This window comes from Prunus avium, chromosome 8, assembly GCF_965620075.1.
Source record: "Prunus avium chromosome 8, drPruAviu1.hap1.1, whole genome shotgun sequence".
NCBI lineage: Eukaryota > Viridiplantae > Streptophyta > Magnoliopsida > Rosales > Rosaceae > Prunus > Prunus avium.
The window spans coordinates 37,127,341-37,146,052 of NC_142291.1; the positions used below are offsets into that span (position 1 = coordinate 37,127,341).

Genomic DNA, 18,712 nt, shown 5'->3' on the forward strand with positions numbered 1-18,712 from the left:
AGTCCAGCCTTCGGGTCCTGGGTCTCCAGACCCGGGGACTTGACCCCTGGGCTCCAGACTCCTATCTTTGTACTTTAGGCCCTAGGCCTTCTTCCATTTATCTTTGGGTCTAACCCCCTTGTACAAATGTAAACAATATCATAATGAGAACATCTTCTCTGTGGACGTAGCCCATTCATTAAGGGTGAACCACATATATCTTGTCTTTTGTATATTTATAAATTGGCCAAAGCCCTCACATACCTGCTGAAGGTCCAAGCCTTCACCCATCATCCATCACACCTCATCACTAAGTTGGACTCAATAATGGCCCAACCATTTTGAGCATCAACAGAAGGTTTTTAAGTCCTTTAAGAATAAGTGTCTCTATTCTACAAGTAAAGTTATTACGTTGGTGGCGGACACAACATGATTCCTCTATCTCATTCTCAACCATAAGTTGCATGTGACAAAGATATCTTCTCTCTTTCTTCTTTCCCATAGGAAGTAATTTCATGCTGAGGATAAAGTAATGTCAAATACTTCACCTCTCCCACTAGTCAATGAGAGAAACTAACCATATATAGATGATAAAGACAAGCAATAGCAAAATAATAGAGATACCAATTTCTTTTAAGGAATAACTTTTTGGTTTCATCAATTCCTTCTTTGATACAAGCGATACTAAAAAAGGGGGATTCGAGTACATAACCTTAAGTGCAGGAATACGTGCTCTTAACTACATAAGCTATAAGTCCTTTTCCTTGGTTTCATTAATTCTTTTAATACAAACGATATTGGGGAGGATTTTTGAAAACAAGAACTACAAGTCCCTTACCTTGGTTTCATTAAAATTGATAAAGATCAGATCAAATACTTGATAAGAACGATCCATCAACTTGCTATGTGGTCAATTAAATCTGGTCGGATAGTGCGGTTCCAATAGATCTTTGATTCATCACGTTAATACTTGTGATTAAATGCAAACTGGAATTTCTCAAAAAAGGCAAACTCACAAGTGATTAAATGCATAAAGCATCTTGGCCTCACCACCCTTAACTGGTGGTGACAGGGTGGTGAGCATTGTCACCACATTACTTCCAGTTGTAGTTGCATGAGTGTGATTTAATCTACATATTCCACAAATCTCAAAAGCTATAAAATTATCCGACGACAATTAACGTGGTGGCCAAAAATATTTTCGGGTGATGTCAACCCTTATGTCACGTAAATACCTATCTCCATATATAACAATTCTCCTTGCATTGCTAAAAAGAAAAGCAAAAACTTTGTAGCAGTTTTTCAATGGATATGAGCCATGCCAATGAAGTTGATGCGAAACATCTTGGTTCGCAAGAAAGGAAAAGCTTGCTTGAGAGGCTGGTCGGAGCAGTGGAAGAGGGTCAAGAGAGCTTCTTGTTGAGGCTCAAGAGCCGCATTGATAGGTAAGAGTAAACAATATTCTCTAGTCTACATGCATATCATTCTAGATTTTCTTAAATTTTCTTTGTTTTTTTTATCGTAAGGGGATTTTTTTTGTCTTGGTATCTCAGAGTTGGAATAAGCTTTCCTACAATAGAAGTCAGATTTGAGCATCTAAACATTTCAGCTGAAGCTTATGTTGGAAGCAGGGCTTTGCCTACAGTCTTGAACTATTGTGTTAACTTAGTGGAGGTAAATGATATATTAGAGCACATGATTTTCCTGTCAAATATCACTACAGTCTTAAGAAGTTTTTTGTTTCTGTGCACCAAAGGGTTTCTTGAATTCCATCTATATTCTTCCCACTAAGAAGAAACACTTGTCTATCCTTAAAGATGTCAGTGGGATCATCAAGCCTGGCAGGTGAGAAGTAACCTTCCCATGAAATAAACTCTGTTAGTCTGTTATGTTCATCTTTTTTCAATTCAGAATTAGTCTTTGTGAACTAATATGCATACTCACTTGGGTTTTAACGAAAAATAAACTACTCTACTCACTCAGTTCAGTGCTTCCTTTTTCTTTTTTTTTCTTTTTTTTTTTGCAGAATGGCACTGCTTTTGGGTCCTCCAAGTTCCGGGAAGACCACACTCTTGTTGGCTTTGGCTGGAAGGCTTGATCAGGATCTTAAGGTTAACTAAATGCAATGCGCCATTAATTTCTCTCAGATCTTCTATCAATTTTTTTTTTCCGAGCTTTACCCTTCAAATGTCACTCTTTGTTTTTAACTTAAAAAGTAGAATACTTGTCCAGTTTTCAGGAAGTGTGACTTACAATGGTTATGAGATGCATGAGTTTGTGCCTCAAAGGAGTGCTGCCTATATCAGTCAACATGATGTTCATATTGCAGAAATGACAGTAAAAGAAACCTTGGCCTTCTCTGCAAGATGCCAAGGGGTTGGACCCCGTTATGGTTGGTTTATAGGACTGCTTCGTACTTAGTTTCCTTGAATTTCAAAGCCAGGCCAATAGATTAAAACATGATTGGTTATGATTTTGAATTTTGGCAGAAATGCTGGTAGAGCTAACTAGAAGAGAAAGAGAAGTGAATATTAAGCCGGATCCAGATGTAGACATCTTCATGAAGGTGAGACATAAGCTACTTTATTTGATTTAAGACTCATAAATTAAGAGGGTCTGTAGAATAGTGCTTTATTTTAGGATTTAGGAGATTCTGCTATATGTGAACTTTTCCAATAAGATTTGAGACTTACTTTTTGCTTGTCCTGCAATATGCTTTTCAAATCATCGGACATTTCTGTTTTAATTGTTTACATATTATAGGCAATCGCAACAGAAGGCCAGAAGGAAATATTGGTGACAGATTATATTCTTAAGGTAGGATCAATAGCTCTTCAGTAAGAAAAGGACTTTTAGAACTTACCATCAACTAATCAATATCCATTGATTTGCAGATTTTGGGATTAGATGCTTGTGCAGATACCTTGGTGGGTGATCAATTATTAAGGGGTATCTCTGGAGGGCAAAAGAAACGAGTCACAACAGGTTAACAAACTCAAGTTCTTTACATCAAACTCAAGTTCAAAAAGTAATGGTATAATTTTTTTTTTGATAATGTGTATAGGTGAGATGCTTGTTGGACCTGCTAGGGCACTATTCATGGATGAAATATCAACTGGGTTGGATAGTTCAACAACTTACCAGATTGTAAATTCAGTCAAGAACTATGTTCACATCCTTAACGGGACTGCAGTCATCTCACTGCTGCAGCCAGCACCTGAAACTTATGAACTTTTTGATGACATTATTCTACTTTCTGATGGCCAAATTGTGTACCAAGGCCCTCGTGAACAAGTTCTTGATTTTTTTGAATCCATGGGCTTTAAATGTCCTGAGAGAAAAGGCGTAGCTGACTTCCTGCAAGAAGTAGGTCCATATTTAGCTCTTGTTTGATCTTATGAAAACAATTGAGATAAGCATTAAAAGAGGAGTATTATGTATTAATTTCTCTTGTGTACCTTACATGTTGTAGGTGACATCAAGGAAAGATCAGAAGCAGTACTGGACAAGCAGAGATGAGCCTTACAGGTTCATCACAGTCAAGCACTTTTCGGAGGCTTTTCAATCTTTTTCTGTGGGGAAAAGAATTACTGAGGAACTTGCAGCTCCATTTGACAAGACCAAGAGCGACCCAGCTGCCTTAACGACCAAGAAATATGGTATTAGAAAAGTTGAACTCTTGAAAGCTTGCTTTTCAAGGGAACTCTTGCTTATGAAGAGGAATTCATTTGTCTACGTTTTTAAGCTCACTCAAGTGAGTTTTGAGTCTATTTTAGCTTCTATTATAACCTTTTCTTTTTCATCTGTGCACCTGAATTTAATATGCAGTACTTCTTTTCCTTCTTTTTAGCTTGCAATAATGGCACTGATCACAATGACCGTATTCCTACGGATTGATATGCACCGTGATTCAGTAACTGATGGAGGAATATATGCTGGTGCTTTGTTCTACTCCTTTGTTACTGTTATGTTCAGTGGAATGTCAGAGATTTCTATGACTATTGCCAAGCTTCCTGTTTTTTATAAGCAAAGAGACCTCCTTTTTCCGTCATGGGCATATGCCCTTCCCATATGGATTCTCAAGATCCCTATCACGTTTTTAGATGTTTCTGTTTGGGTATTTATCACTTACTATGTCATTGGATTTGATCCCTGTGTTGAAAGGTAATCAAGTACAAAATTTTGTCACATTCTCCTTCATTTTTTTTGTTCATGTTTGTTGTTCTAGCCCATTTAATATATCATTCTGAAAATGATGCAGGTTTTTTAGACAATACCTTCTATTCTTACTCATTAGTCAGATGGCTTCTGCGTTAAACCGATCGATTGCTGGACTTGGTAGAAGCATGGTTGTTGCTTACACATTTGGGTCATTTGCACAGCTCATGCTTTTTGCTTTGGGTGGCTTCGTCCTGTCAAGAGGTATAAAATAAGTAAAGTAAAGAAACACCACTTCATCTTAAGTGCTATACAATGTTTTCTAATGCCCTTTGGTTGATGTCACAGAGAATATAAAGAAATGGTGGATATGGGGCTATTGGATATCACCTTTGATGTATGGTCAGAATGCAATCGTGGTTAATGAGTTCCTGGGAAAGAGTTGGAGTCATGTAATTCCTTAATTGACTAGCCATTTCAAACACTTTGGTGTTTGTCCCTTAATAATTATATTGTGTCCTTGCTATTAAAAGGTTCTTCCAAACTCAACGGAACCGCTAGGAGTTGCTGTTTTGAGGTCTCATGGATTCTTTACACATCCATCCTGGTATTGGATTGGAGTAGGAGCTTTGATTGGATATGTACTCATATTCAACGTTTGTTTCACTGTGGCTCTCACTTATCTAAACCGTAGGTGCCTTCACCTCATCTGCTCTAACACTTAGATATGTGAGACTTTTACTTATACTACCATAAAATATTATGCAGCATTAGAGAAGCAACAGGCTGTTAAATCGGAAGAATCTCAAAGCAAAGAACATGATGAGAAGAGTGGAGAAGTTGGTTGGTCACAGAACAAAGGACATAGCTTGATTCCACAAATCAACTCAGGTGATATTGATATATCCTCTCAGATACTGTTTGTGTATGTCTGTTTTGAGTGTAATTGTTTATTGATGACCAATATTGTACTCTCTATGCAGATAATGGAGAAGAGTGTACTAATCATAACAAGAAAAGAGGAATGGTTCTTCCATTTGAGCCACATTCCATCACGTTTGATAAAATCACGTACTCTATAACATGTTTGAGATTGGAAAAGTTTGCCTAACTCCAAAATTATGAGTAATTTTGTGAATCCATCTTGCAGTCAATGAAGAACCAAGGTGTTGTTGAGGACAAATTGGTGCTTCTCAAGTGTGTTAGTGGTGCTTTCAGGCCAGGTGTTCTGACAGCCCTTATGGGAGTGAGCGGTGCTGGTAAAACTACTCTAATGGATGTACTGGCTGGTAGAAAAACTAGAGGATATATTGAGGGAAATATTTCAGTTTCTGGGCATCCAAAAAAGCAAGACTCATTTGCCAGAATTTCTGGATACTGTGAGCAGAATGACATCCACTCTCCTTATGTTACTGTCTATGAATCCTTGATGTACTCAGCATGGCTGCGTCTATCTACGAAGATTAGTTCTGGAACCAGGAAGGTTGGTATCTGCTAGTTAAGAATAATTTTCTACTCTTTATTTTCTTTTAATGCAATTTAAAGTCATGAGCAAGCTTGAACTGATTTTAAGAATTGGTTCTAGATGTTCGTTGATGAAGTGATGAGACTTGTAGAGCTGAATCCATTAAGGCAAGCACTAGTAGGGTTACCTGGTGAAAGTGGTCTCTCAACCGAGCAGAGGAAGAGGCTGACCATTGCAGTTGAACTAGTGGCAAACCCTTCTGTAATATTCATGGATGAACCAACTTCAGGTTTAGATGCAAGAGCTGCTGCTATTGTTATGAGAGCGGTTAGGAACATTGTGGACACTGGAAGAACAATAGTGTGCACTATTCATCAGCCGAGCATCGACATATTTGAAGCTTTCGATGAGGTGAAAGCAGATATTGACTGAAAAGATTGAAATTGGAACTCCCATGTGTTTTGTTTGTTCTAAGTGGTTAGCATATGTAACATGTCATTGCAGTTGTTTTTAATGAAGCAAGGAGGACAGGAGATATATGTAGGGCCACTGGGTTGTCATTCTTGCCATTTGATCAAGTACTTTGAGGTAGAATCTGATTAAAACTCAGGAAATTTCAATGGTAAAATATGATATTCTTATTTTTTCTGCTGCTTCTTTTTTCGGAAACAAGGTTTTCTTGTACTTCTGTGCAGGGAATTGAGGGGGTGAGCAAAATCAAGAATGGCTACAATCCAGCTACTTGGATGTTGGAAGTTACCACTTCAGCCAAAGAAACGGCATTAGGAATTGATTTTGCTGATGTTTATAGAAGTTCTGAAATTTACAGGTAGGTTTATCATACTGAAAAACCACCTACTGCACTAAAAGAAAATTGCTGAAAGAAGGCATAAGTAAATTTTGTTGATGAAAGTGATTTTGTTTCAGGAGAAACAAATCCCTTATTGAAGAACTGAGTACCCCAGCTCCTGGTTCAAAGGACCTCTACTTCCCTACTCAATACCCTCAGTCATTTTTCACTCAATGCAAGGTTTGCTTATGGAAACAACATTGGTCATACTGGCACAATCCAGAATACAATGCCATAAGGTTGATCTACACAACTGTCGTAGCCTTGCTGCTTGGGACAATGTTCTGGAATCTTGGTTCCAAAATGTAAGTCAGAGTGCTGAAGTAAAATATATGTAATAGAAGTTGAGATTCTTGCATGAGTAATTTTGAGTTTGTTAATTTCAGGGAAAAACAGCAGGAACTCTTTAATGCAATTGGTTCTATGTATGCTTCTGTTATCTTTCTTGGTATTCAAAATGCCATGACAGTGCAGCCAATAGTGGCTGTTGAACGAACTGTCTTTTATAGAGAACGAGCTGCTGGAATGTATTCTGCCTTGGCATATGCCTTTGCACAGGTGAGTTATTCTATATGCACTTTACAAACATAGTTATTACAATGCATCATCTTATCTTATTTGTGTTGTGCTAATTCAATTATTTGTTGCAGGTAACAATTGAGGGCCTTTATGTTTTTGCACAAGCTGTGATCTACAGTGTCCTAGTTTATGCGATGATTGGATTTGAGTGGACTGTGGCTAAATTCTTTTGGTACCTATTCTTCATGTTTTTCACATGTTTGTACTTCACCTTCTATGGCATGATGGGGGTTGCCTTGACACCAAACCAACATGTTGCTGGTATAACTTCTAATGCATTTTATGCATTATGGAACCTCTTTTCCGGGTTCATCATCCCACGAACTGTAAGTTTCTAGTACTGCAAGTTTTTTTTTTTTCAGTTAATAGAATCTATTTTGATGACAAATTTTCTATCTGTTTCCTTTGGCTGCTATCAGAGAATTCCTATATGGTGGAGATGGTACTATTGGGCATCCCCAATGGCTTGGACCTTGTATGGATTGACTGTATCACAATTTGGAGATATACAGGCCAAGCTCAACACAGGTGAAACAGTACAAGAGTTTCTGAGAAGTTACTTTGGTTTCAAACAAGAATTTCTAGGAGTGGTTGCAGCTGTAGTTGTTGGATTTGCACTACTCTTTGCATTTACCTATGCCTTCTCCATCAAGATGTTGAATTTCCAATGGAGATAAGAAATTCTGAATAGCAATCATGTTATCAGCTTGTACACTATTTTGGAATTAGCCTCATCAAATTTAATATTGGTAAAGTGGTTCATTGCTTAAGATACAAGGATTTTTAAGTTCTTGTATGACATGGAAGAACACCTCTCGATTTTGTTGTAGGTATAATATTAGCCAAATGGTAAATAAGTTCTTTTTTTGTGGTTTACGAAATTGCCTGTTTGAATTTTAGGGGAGGAAAATTAAATATCCACCAAAGAAAGGAGGGAGAAACACTTCAATCAGCATAAAACAGGTAGTCTTCTTTTAAATGACGGTTTTGAACCTTTCGCTGCGGTGTGTGGCGATTTTATAACCTTTTGCAACAACATTAGGGTTTCAAATATGAAAATTCTCTATAGCAACGGTTTTTATCGTCGCTAACCGCTATAAAAGCCCTGATTAGCAGAGGAAAGGAAAACCGCCGCTAAAAGTTGTACATAGTGCTAGATTTTCCCTTCTAATGTGAGGTTTTACCGTCTTTCCTTCTTGCACATTGCAAGTTTGGGACCCTAGCTAGGGAAAATTCTAAAGACACAATTTGTCAGATTGTCCTTGTTTCTGAATATGTCATGCAAATTTATTTTTAAAAAGTCACCCCAAGTCATTTTTTGTTGGTTTTTTTTATGGAAATATTGGGCATATTCAAAGTAGTTTAGAGTGACCCGATCTCTTATCCCGCTTCTCCCCTTCTCTTTTTGGTAAGGAAGCACAGTGTACATATTGTTCAAAATTAAGCCGGAAGAAATAAACCAACATCCAAGGCATTAGAAATTGAGCACTCTAAAGTACCATGCTCACTCACAGTGGAACAAATAGAAGTTGATACATTGTAGAAAGACATTATAAATGTTATCAGAAATGGAGTTTAAGCTTTGCCCTATATAAATTTCTTCATTTTGTGACAAGTGTTATTGGGTAACTTTCTCTCTTTAAGTTCACAATTCTAATAAATTATGGATTTTGTTCCACAATAAACATAATTAAAAAAGAAATGACAATAAAAAGGAAACAAAACCAAGAGCACTTGTCTATTAGGGATAAGAAAAAAGGATGCAAATTTCGATTTACGGCAAGTTAGATATCTGGAAAATTAAAATAAATAAGAAAATATGCAATTTTGAAACCAGTTAGATATCTGGGAAATAAAAGAGGTGCAATGCTTTTCCCGGTTTGTACTTGTACTTCTAATATTGACCTAAAAACCATCAACAAAGATAGGACCTTGAAGAATGTTTACATCTCCATTTTCAATACAATCAAGCTACAAGTGTTCCATTTAAATTTGGCCCTAATCAAGCTACAAGTGATCTCTCACCCGAATCAGGCATTTGATTCCTTACAAAATCAAGTAAATAAATTACATAAATCTTGATTTAACGGGATAATTTTGCATTTAAAATTTAAGCAACTGTCTTGACAGGTAATAATCTAATTAGGTTACCAAAACCAATATCAAAGTGACTTCTTCAAATTGTATCGACTCAGAATCATATACATTCACTATATTGCATGGATTCAGAAAAAGGCTGCCAATTTTGAATTTCTACAAGTTCGAAATGTGGAAAATAAGATTTAAAAAGATGCAATCTTTAAACCGATTAGATAGCCATCCAAGGAGCCAGTGTGTACCTTCTCTTTACCAACTTGACAGAGGGGTCCTGGTGGCTCCGGTGGTGCGAGCAACGACGTCGTTCCGAGGATTAGGTTTAGGGATTTTGTTTTGTCGAATAAATTTGGGGATTTGGAGGGGGAACAAAGTCGGGTCGGGTCGGGCGATGGACGACAGCCGATTCTGAAGAGAAAAGAAGTCTTATTGTAGCCCAAAGCTTTGTTTGGGCCCAGATTATTTATTAAGAAAACAAATCGAAATTACTTGTGGACCACACCGACTTAGAATTAGAATTGATAATCCATTAGAAATATTGTATTTATCTTATACAATTAAATTCCTAGTGGGTTTAGAATTCTTTTCGTTTTCGTTTTCCTAGTTAGCTGTGTATATATATTGCGGGGTAGGGCGAGCTACACAGTTGAGTACTTGTGTAGGCATTATTTTTGTAATTTCAACATGTCAACAACGACAACCATTTTGTTACCCGAAGAAATCTTGTTTGAAATCCTTGCAAGATTACCGGCGAAATCTCTTTTGCGCTACGTATGTGTCTGCAAATCTTGGAACACTTTGATTAGAAGCCCTGATTTCATAAGCGCCCATCTCCAAGTCCAAGTGAAGAAAAATAAAGCATGTGATTATCTACTCATCCCAACCAGCACAAAAAATTGCTTTTCAATCTATTATGCTAGAGCTGAAACATTTTCCAAGTGCTTGGATTTAACGGTTCCTGATGTGCCCGACTCTTTCCATTTCGTTAATGGTTCTTGCAATGGATTGTTTTGCCTCTCTGATGCTTTTAATAAATCTATATATCTATGGAATCCATCAATCAGAAAAATCAAGAAACTTTTTCCCTTTCCAAAACAACCCCCCAATAGGGGCCTTACCATTGCTCTCGGGTTCGTGTTTCATCGTGCTGAAAATGACTACAGGGTTGTGAGGGTGAAGTGGTTTGCACACAAACTCATAGCCAACACAAATAGTTTTGAGGTTGAGGTTTACAGCCTTAGACTGAATGCTTGGAGAAGTATTAGCGCAATTCCTCCAGTTTCATTTCATTTCTGCATTTCGCTAGACATAGGTGCGTGCTTGAATGAAGTTGTGTATTGGTTGACAATGGAGCGTAATTCCTTCAGTTTCATTCTTTCTTTTGATTTTGTCAGTGAGGAATTTAAAAGGATTATTCTACCTCATCAAGTAGTGCCACCCACACTGGTTTTCGGAGAAATTCCTCCGATTATTCGAGTGTCAGAGAAATCACTTTTCTTTTTTCATCACATTCGACGACATGATGATGAGCAACTGGATTGTCTTTATGAGGTGTGGGTTCTTGAAATGGATGATACTTGGAAGAATACCCGCATGATTCTTCTCCCCAAAATGGGATATACAGCATGCCCACGGCCACTTGGGAGATTCACAACAAATGGCAGGTTTCTTATGGCTATGCCGTCGGGATATTTAAGCTCTAAATTGTTTTTATATGATCCTCAGTCGCACCAAGCCACCGATACCGGAATCAAAATCGTGAATTCTTATCAGTGTATCAATGCTTATAGTGAGAGTTTAATTTTACTTAACTGATAAATCATGAGTTGTATCTATTTATTTATCTATCTATATAAGCCACTAATTTGGCTATTTCTTTATTCAAGAATCCTTGCCCCATGCAAATCACCCTCCATCTATGCCAACGGCCTTTATTGCATTTGATTTAGCAATTATCTCTTCACTTCCTCTCTCTTGTGTATTTATTCGAGGACAAGAATATTGCAATTGTATGAAGTTCAGTCTCCTTCCTGAAAATATGTTATCTTGTATCTCAAGCCAATTAAAGATAATTCTTAAGAATTATCTCATAGAATCAAGATAATATCTTAAAGACTTCCTTCCAAGTAAGCCAATATTATAGTCATATTTTGGCCATGTCAAGATTATCTCATAAAACCAAGATAATATCTCCAAGAATATCTTGAGATTTCCCTTATTTGGCCTATATCATGTGATTGGTCATAAATGGGTAAAATTGTAAATTTTGGGCTCAAACCTTTTCAAACCAAAAAATAAACGGCCCTTGTTTTTATTTACAGGAACACTAAGCCAACCAGCCCAAAATTGTTCTAATATCGAAGCAAATTCAGCCCTAAACGTGGTCATGCCCACATAAGACTCACACAAATGCACCGCCAGCCAGGTGGTTTAGTAATTAATTTTGAAACAGTATACAGAATGCAACATCTCACGCATAATATTATAAATTGGTTTGTATTCCTGATGCCAACGGTTTTAACAGCTTTAAGGAGTTAGCGGGAAGTCGGGCACTCAGAATTGAGGACTGCTGAAGAAGCTGCTGCAGCTGCAGCAGGTACAGTTTCTTCTTCTAACTCCACAAGTTAGGACATTTTGTTAACTTCCGTTAAGTGTAGTTTTTATTTTTAAATTTATAAGGAAGCACATTCAGTTTCTTGCTCTAACTCCATGAGTTAGGCTTAGGACATATTGTGAATAGCTCTCATTCAGTCCCGCTCACCTAAAGACCTAAAATTGAAAGGATGACCAAATTAATCTCAACCACAAGATTAATTTATCAAAGGATTTTCAGAAGTTTTATCCCCTGAACTATCACGCTAAAAATACAAATTAAATTATAATAATTAATAAATAATTTTAAAAAAAATAACTGTATCTAATTGTATTATTGTAATTTTGAGTAATTGACTTTTAATGAATTTATCAAAATATGGATCAATGGTATTGTCACAATACTATTGTGTGTAATTTTGAGTTCTTTTAAATTTTAATTGTATTATTGTAAAATTACATTGTATGTTTAATCTAAATTACTACCTACGAGTCTATGGCCAAATTTTTTATTATCCCTAAACCTGATTGTCCACCACGATGTCGGTTGGCTCCAACGGTATCAAAATCGCCATGACAATTCTGTCATAACAACATTTAGAGCCTTCCTAACTAAGCAATCAAATGGGTCAGTCTTTTTTTCTCGTCTCTCTGTGTTTGGAATGACCACTATTCAAAAAAGCTCAAGCCAAGTCTAGAGAAAGAGGGGATGGGCCCATTGCATAAATCATCTCGTCAATAACCAATTGATTATTGTTGAAAGTCATATAATCATGATAATTATTGTTAAAAGTCATATAAGCATGAATAATTATTGTTGTGATTAAGGATAACAATTTACTACAGGATCCGATAAACAACTGAGAAAGATTATTTGGGCAACTGTTGGCAACATTGTGAATGATGTGAGAGACTTACTCGTGCAGTTTTCTTTAGAGGAATTCCAATTTTGACTTAGGGAGCGTAACAAAGTGGCTCATGTTATTGCCCGTTTTGCTTTACACGAACAAGGTCCTTATTATTGGTTAGAAGAAGGCCATGTGTGGCTAATGAAAACGACTCTGTCTCTGGCCTCAGGTACCTCCTCTGCAAGTTCCATTCACCGCCGAGGCGCCCAGACCCACCTTTCTCTTTTTTTGTTGACTTTTGTTTAGCCGCTCGACAACTATACCATTCACCATATGATATGATCTGTTTGAAATGGGAGACACATGTGAGAACGGGTTTCAAAATTAGTTACTTTTTTATATTTTATTTTATTTTTGTGTTGGGTTAGGAATTCTTTTCCTTGTTGTCATAGGATTTGTCTGTGCTTTATATATATTTTGAGGGGCTACCCTTTGAATAAATCATCTCGTCAATAACCCAACACAGTTGAGTACTTGTGTAGGCATTGTTTTTGTAATTTCAACATGTCAACAACAACCCCCCTTACCCTCCTCAAGTATGAAAGAAGAAGAACAAGACGAAGACAAGTGTTACCCGAAGAAATATTGTTTGAAATCCTTACAACATTACCGGTGAAATCTCTTTTGCGCTGCACATGTGTTTGCAAATCTTGGAACACTTTGATTAGCAGCCCTGATTTCATAAGCGCCCATGCCCATCTCCAAATGAAAAACAAAGCATGTGATTATCAACTTATCCAGACCAGTGAAATAAATTGCTTTTCACTCTATTCTTATAGTGCTGAAACATTTTCCAAGTGTTTGGATTTAAAGGTTCCTAATGTGGGCAACTTTTTTCACTTCGTTAAAGGTTCTTGCAATGGATTGCTTTGCCTCTCTGATTTTGTTCAGAATTACACATATCTATGGAATCCCTCAATTAGAAAAGTCAGGAAAATTGCTTCCATTCCCGTTCAAGACACAAACTATACTGTCGCTATCCTTGCTCTCGGGTTCGGGTTCCATCGTGCCGAAAATGACTACAAGGTTGTGAGGGTGATGAGGTTTAGACGCAAACGCAAAGGCAAAAAAAGTAGGTTTGAGGTTGAGGTTTACAGCCTTAGACTGAATGCTTGGAGAAGTATTAGCGCAGTTCCTCCTGTTTCATATGATGTCCAAGTTTCGCGACGCAAATGTGCACACTTGAATGGTGTTGTGTATTGGATGATAATGGAGCCTAATTCCTCCACTTTCATTCTTTCTTTTGATTTTGGCAGTGAGGAGTTTAAAAGGATTATGCTACCTCATCAATTAGTACTACCCACACCGGTTTTCGAACAAACTCCTCCGATTATTCGAGTGTCGGAGAAATCACTTTCCTTCTTCCATCGAATTCCACGACAAGATGATGATGAGCAACTGGGTTGTTTTTATGAGGTATGGGTTCTTGAAATGGATGATACTTGGAAAAATACCTGCACGATTCTTCTCCCCAAAATGGGATATATAGCATGCCCACTACCACTAGGGTTCACAACAAATGGCAGGTTTCTTATGGCTAGGGCGGGGGTATGTAAACGCAGGGAAGTTAAAGTGGTTTTATATGATCCTGAGTCGCACGAAGCCACCGATACCGGAATCAAAATGATAGATTCTTATGAGTGTGCCGATACTTATAGTGAGAGTTTAATTTTACTCAACTGATCGATCATGAGTTTGTATCTATCTATGTTTTCAAGTTCCATTTTATTTTATAATAATTAGGCAGTAGGTGGCTATACCTATACATGCCTTTGATCGACTATCTATATATGCATTCAACACTTGAGTTCAAAATTGTGGTTGATCATATAAATATTTATTTGAGTGTAATTTTATTCTAAATTTACTTAAGTACGTAATTGTGTGTTGAATTTTATTCTAAATAAACTTGAGGGCTTATTTCACGTGCATATTTGGTAGATCGATCCGTGTTCAACATTAATTTTTAAAACCAAAAAGTGATCAACCCTTGTGTTTTTTTTCTTCTTTTGTTTGAATTTACGGGAACCCCAAAAAATTGGTAATTTAAGTTGTTACATTTAGAAAACACCACGCATGCTCAAAATTTAAAAAGTTTATGATGCGTTTTTGGCTGAGTTTCCTTTGTGTTATGGTTATTGGAAAATATGTCCAAGTATTATATTAACTAAATTACACTATATACCATTTACCTTAATATTTTGTAATTATAATTTATTTTGAAGCATGTCATTAACTCCTTCATTTCTAATTAATACTCCCTTATTTCTAGCATAACAATATTCACAAAAGCCCCAAAATTTCGAAAAAAAAAATCCATAAATTTTTATGATAAATTAATCCTACAAATTTTCCACTCAGTTAATGAAGTTAACTTAAAGCACTAGTAAAAAAAACCCCTTGCGCGACCAAATTTTGCGCGACGAAACACAATTCGTCGCTCAAAGTGACTTTGCGCGACGAAAATTAAACTTCGTCGCTCAAAGTCTTACGCGACTAAATTTTGCGCAACGAAACACAAATCGTCGCACAAAGTCACTTTGCGCGACAAACCTTTGCGCGACGAAGTGTGGTTCGTCTCGTAAAGTTACAAAAATAAACAAAATAAAAAATTATTTTTAAAAATCTTTGGATGACTTTGCGCGACGAAACAATAAAATTCGGTGCACAAAGTCTTGCGCGACGAAGTGTGGTTCGTCTCGTAAAGTCTTTACAAAAATAAAGAAAATAAAAAATTATTTGTAAAAATCTTTCATGACTTTGCGCGACGAAAAAATAAAATTCGGTGCACAAAATCTTGCGCGACGAAGTGTGTTTCGTCTCGCAAAGTCTTTACAAAAATAAATAAAATAATTTTTTTTATAAAAATCTTTGCATGACTTTTTATAAAAATCTTTGCATGACTTTGCGCGACGAATTTCTAAACTTCGTCTCGCAAAGTCTTTACAAAAATAAAAATAAAAAAAATAAAAAAAATTATTTTGTTAGAAAAATATAATATTTTTAATGTATTATATTTTAAATTGACGATCAAATTGGTTCATTGTATTCATATAGGGTCAAGGAGTGTAGCTGTAAAAAATCATCAAAATCAAAATTGAAATAACCGTTAAATCGTGATTTTTCGTTTATAACCGTCGAAAAGTTTTGTCCTATTACTTGATCTCTGAATGTTTATTTTTTCCGATTTTTGGCGTATATGATCTCGAAGTATAAACAAACAAGTTTGATGGTTGGATCTTTGAAACTAGTTTCGTAGAATGCGTATGCCATCAAAACAATATATTCACTAACAATTAAGAGTTTATTTATACTTTCATTAAATACAACATAAGATTTTGTGGTATCCACTAGTGTAAATATTTTAAATTGACGATCAAATGGAGTCATTGTATTCATATAGGGTCAAGGAGTGTAGCTGTAAAAAATCATCAAAATCAGAGTTGAAATAATCGTTAAATCGTGATTTTTCATTTATAACCGTCGAAAAGTTTTGTCATATTACTTAATCTCTGAATGTTTATTTTTTCCGATTTTTGGCATATATGATCTCGAAGTGTAAACAAACAAGTTTGACGGTTGGATCATTGAAACTAGTTTCGTAGAATGCATATGCCATCAAAACAATATATTCACTAACAATTAAGAGTTTATTTATACTTTTATTAAATATAACATAAGATTTTGTGGTATCCACTAGTGTAAATATTTTAAATTGATGATCGAATGCAGTCATTGTATTCATATAGGGTCAAGGAGTGTAGCTGTAAAAAAATCATCAAAATCAGAGTTGAAATAACCGTTAAATCTTGATTTTTCGTTTATAACCGTCAAAATGTTTTGTCCCATTACTTGATCTTTAAAATTTTTTTTTTCCTGATTTTTGGCGTATATGATCTCGATGTATAAACAAACAAGTTTGATGGTTGGATCGTTGAAACTAGTTTCGTAGAATGAGTATGCCATCAAAACAATATATTCACTAACAATTAAGAGTTTATTTATATTTTCATTAAATATAACATAAGATTTTGTGGTATCCACTAGTGTAAATATTTTCAATTGATGATCGAATGCAGTCATTGTATTCATATAGCGTCAAGGAGTGTAGCTGTAAAAAATCATCAAAATCAGAGTTGAAATAACCGTTAAATCTTGATTTTTCTTTTATAACCGTCGAAATGTTTTGTCCCATTACTTGATCTCTTAATGTTTATTTTTTCTGAATTTTGGCGTATATGATCTCGAATTATAAACAAACAAGTTTGAGGGTTGGATCGTTGAGTAGCTTTAAAATTGTTTATTTTGTACGTATAACACTTAAGAAATTGAATAGTATATATATTTATTAGTAGCTTTAAATTTTTTTAAGACTTTGCGCGACCAATATAATAATTCGTCGCGCAAAGTATACTCTAAAAATTTCGGCGGGTACAAAAAATGGGAATTTAAAAAAATAAAATAAAATAACGACTTTGCGGGACGAATATATAGTCGTTCGTCGCGCAAAGTTTTGCGGGACAAATATAAAGTTCGTCGCGCAAAGTTTTGCGGGACCAATATATAGTCGTTCGTCGCGCAAAGTATACCCGAAAAATTTGGGCGGGTACCAAAAATGCGAATTTTTAAATTTTTTTTTCCAACTTTGCGCGACCAATATATAGTAGTTCGTCGCGCAAAGTAAACTCTAAAAATTTGGCGGGTACCAAAAATGGGAATTTAAAAAAAAAAATTACGACTTTGCGGGACCAATATATTGTTCGTCGCGCAAAGTATACCCGAAAAATTTGGGCAGGTACCAAAAATGGGAAGCGGGAATATTGTGGTCGCGCAAAACTTTGAGCGACCAAAATTTCGTCGCGCAAAACCCAAAAAATTTGGGCGCGCACCAAAAATTGGAATTTTTTTTATAAAATTTTTTCGAGACTTTGCACGACCAATATATTGTTTCGTCGCGCAAAGTGATACGGTTTTTAAAACCAAAATAACACCTCCACCATTTTCTCAATGTCTTCTACTCTTACCTCTCCTCTCTCTTTCCTTCTCCCCAAATCCTACCCTTTCTCTCACACTCACTCCTCTCACTTAATCTCTCATCTCTCTCTTCACTATCTATCACTCTCACTCACTCTCTTATCTCTCTTTTCATCATCTCTCACTCTCACTCACTCTTTCATCTCTCTCTCACTATCTTCTCTATTCTCTCACACTCACTTCTCCCTCTCATTCTCACTCACTCAAAATCTTGCCAAAAGGTATATTCTCTCCAAACTTTAATTTTTTTTTCATTAATATGTGTTTTTGGAGTTAGTTTTGAGTTTATTCTAATTTTTTGTTATTTTGTTGTTATTTGAAAATATTTGTTTTTTTTTGGGTAGGGAATCGTCGAGACTTTGACGGCTAAAGTTGAGGATTTGGACGCTATCGAAACATATCCTCCGCCACTATCACCACAATAGGCTTGTAGATTTTATTATTGTACTTTGTTAATTTATGTGTACATTTTGAATATTATATATATTGGATAATTTGACCACTATTTTTCATATGTAATTTTATTTTGAATATTTCAATTTAAATTAAAGTAATTAAAAAAAATAAAATCATACAATTAAATTTAATTTAAAAAGTAAAAATTTGAAAAATTAATATAATGAAATTGATATAAGAGAAATAATAATAAAAAAAATGTCAAAAACCTTGGGTGACAAAATATTTCGTCGAGCAAACTATTAAACTAGTTTATTTTAATTAAAAATTTTAAAAAAACAAAAAATTTAAATTTTTTTTAAAAAAAACAAAAATTTAAAAAAAATTGAATATTTCGTCGCGCAAAGCGACATTAACTTTCGTCGCGCAAAATAATATTATTCGTCGCGCAAAGTAATTAATATTCGTCGCGCAAAGTTGATAGTATTCGTCGCGCAAAGTAGTTATAATTCGTCGCGCAAAGTACCTTTGAGCGACGTTAGTATTCGTCGCGCAAAGTTGTTATCGTTCGTCGCGCAAAGTATCTTTGCGAGACAAAAAAAAAATTCCGTCCCGCAAAACCTTTCTTTACGATCTTTGCGCGACCAAAATTTCGTC

The 18,712-nt window shown here is 35.7% G+C and overlaps 1 protein-coding gene and 2 pseudogenes across 2 annotated transcripts; all 3 read left to right on the forward strand.

The window, feature by feature from the left end:
• Positions 1–1,176: 1,176 nt before the first annotated feature.
• LOC110771323 (pleiotropic drug resistance protein 1-like) lies at positions 1,177–7,896 on the forward strand (annotated as a pseudogene). The gene is made up of 22 exons (XR_015826235.1): positions 1,177–1,424; positions 1,533–1,653; positions 1,736–1,824; positions 2,006–2,090; positions 2,212–2,371; positions 2,469–2,545; positions 2,743–2,796; positions 2,874–2,964; positions 3,044–3,345; positions 3,452–3,733; positions 3,830–4,143; positions 4,241–4,401; positions 4,486–4,589; positions 4,671–4,827; positions 4,906–5,028; positions 5,121–5,620; positions 5,723–6,190; positions 6,298–6,431; positions 6,530–6,757; positions 6,839–7,010; positions 7,103–7,357; positions 7,451–7,896. The product of XR_015826235.1 is annotated as a pleiotropic drug resistance protein 1-like (transcript).
• A 1,913-nt stretch (positions 7,897–9,809) lies between these two features.
• Positions 9,810–10,940, forward strand: LOC148292674 (F-box/kelch-repeat protein At3g23880-like). Its single transcript, XM_088245898.1, has one exon. It carries the CDS (start codon positions 9,810–9,812, stop codon positions 10,938–10,940), a length of 1,131 nt encoding a protein of 376 aa, XP_088102024.1.
• A 2,390-nt stretch (positions 10,941–13,330) lies between these two features.
• On the forward strand, positions 13,331–14,114 carry LOC148292675 (F-box/kelch-repeat protein At3g23880-like; annotated as a pseudogene).
• Positions 14,115–18,712: the final 4,598 nt, after the last annotated feature.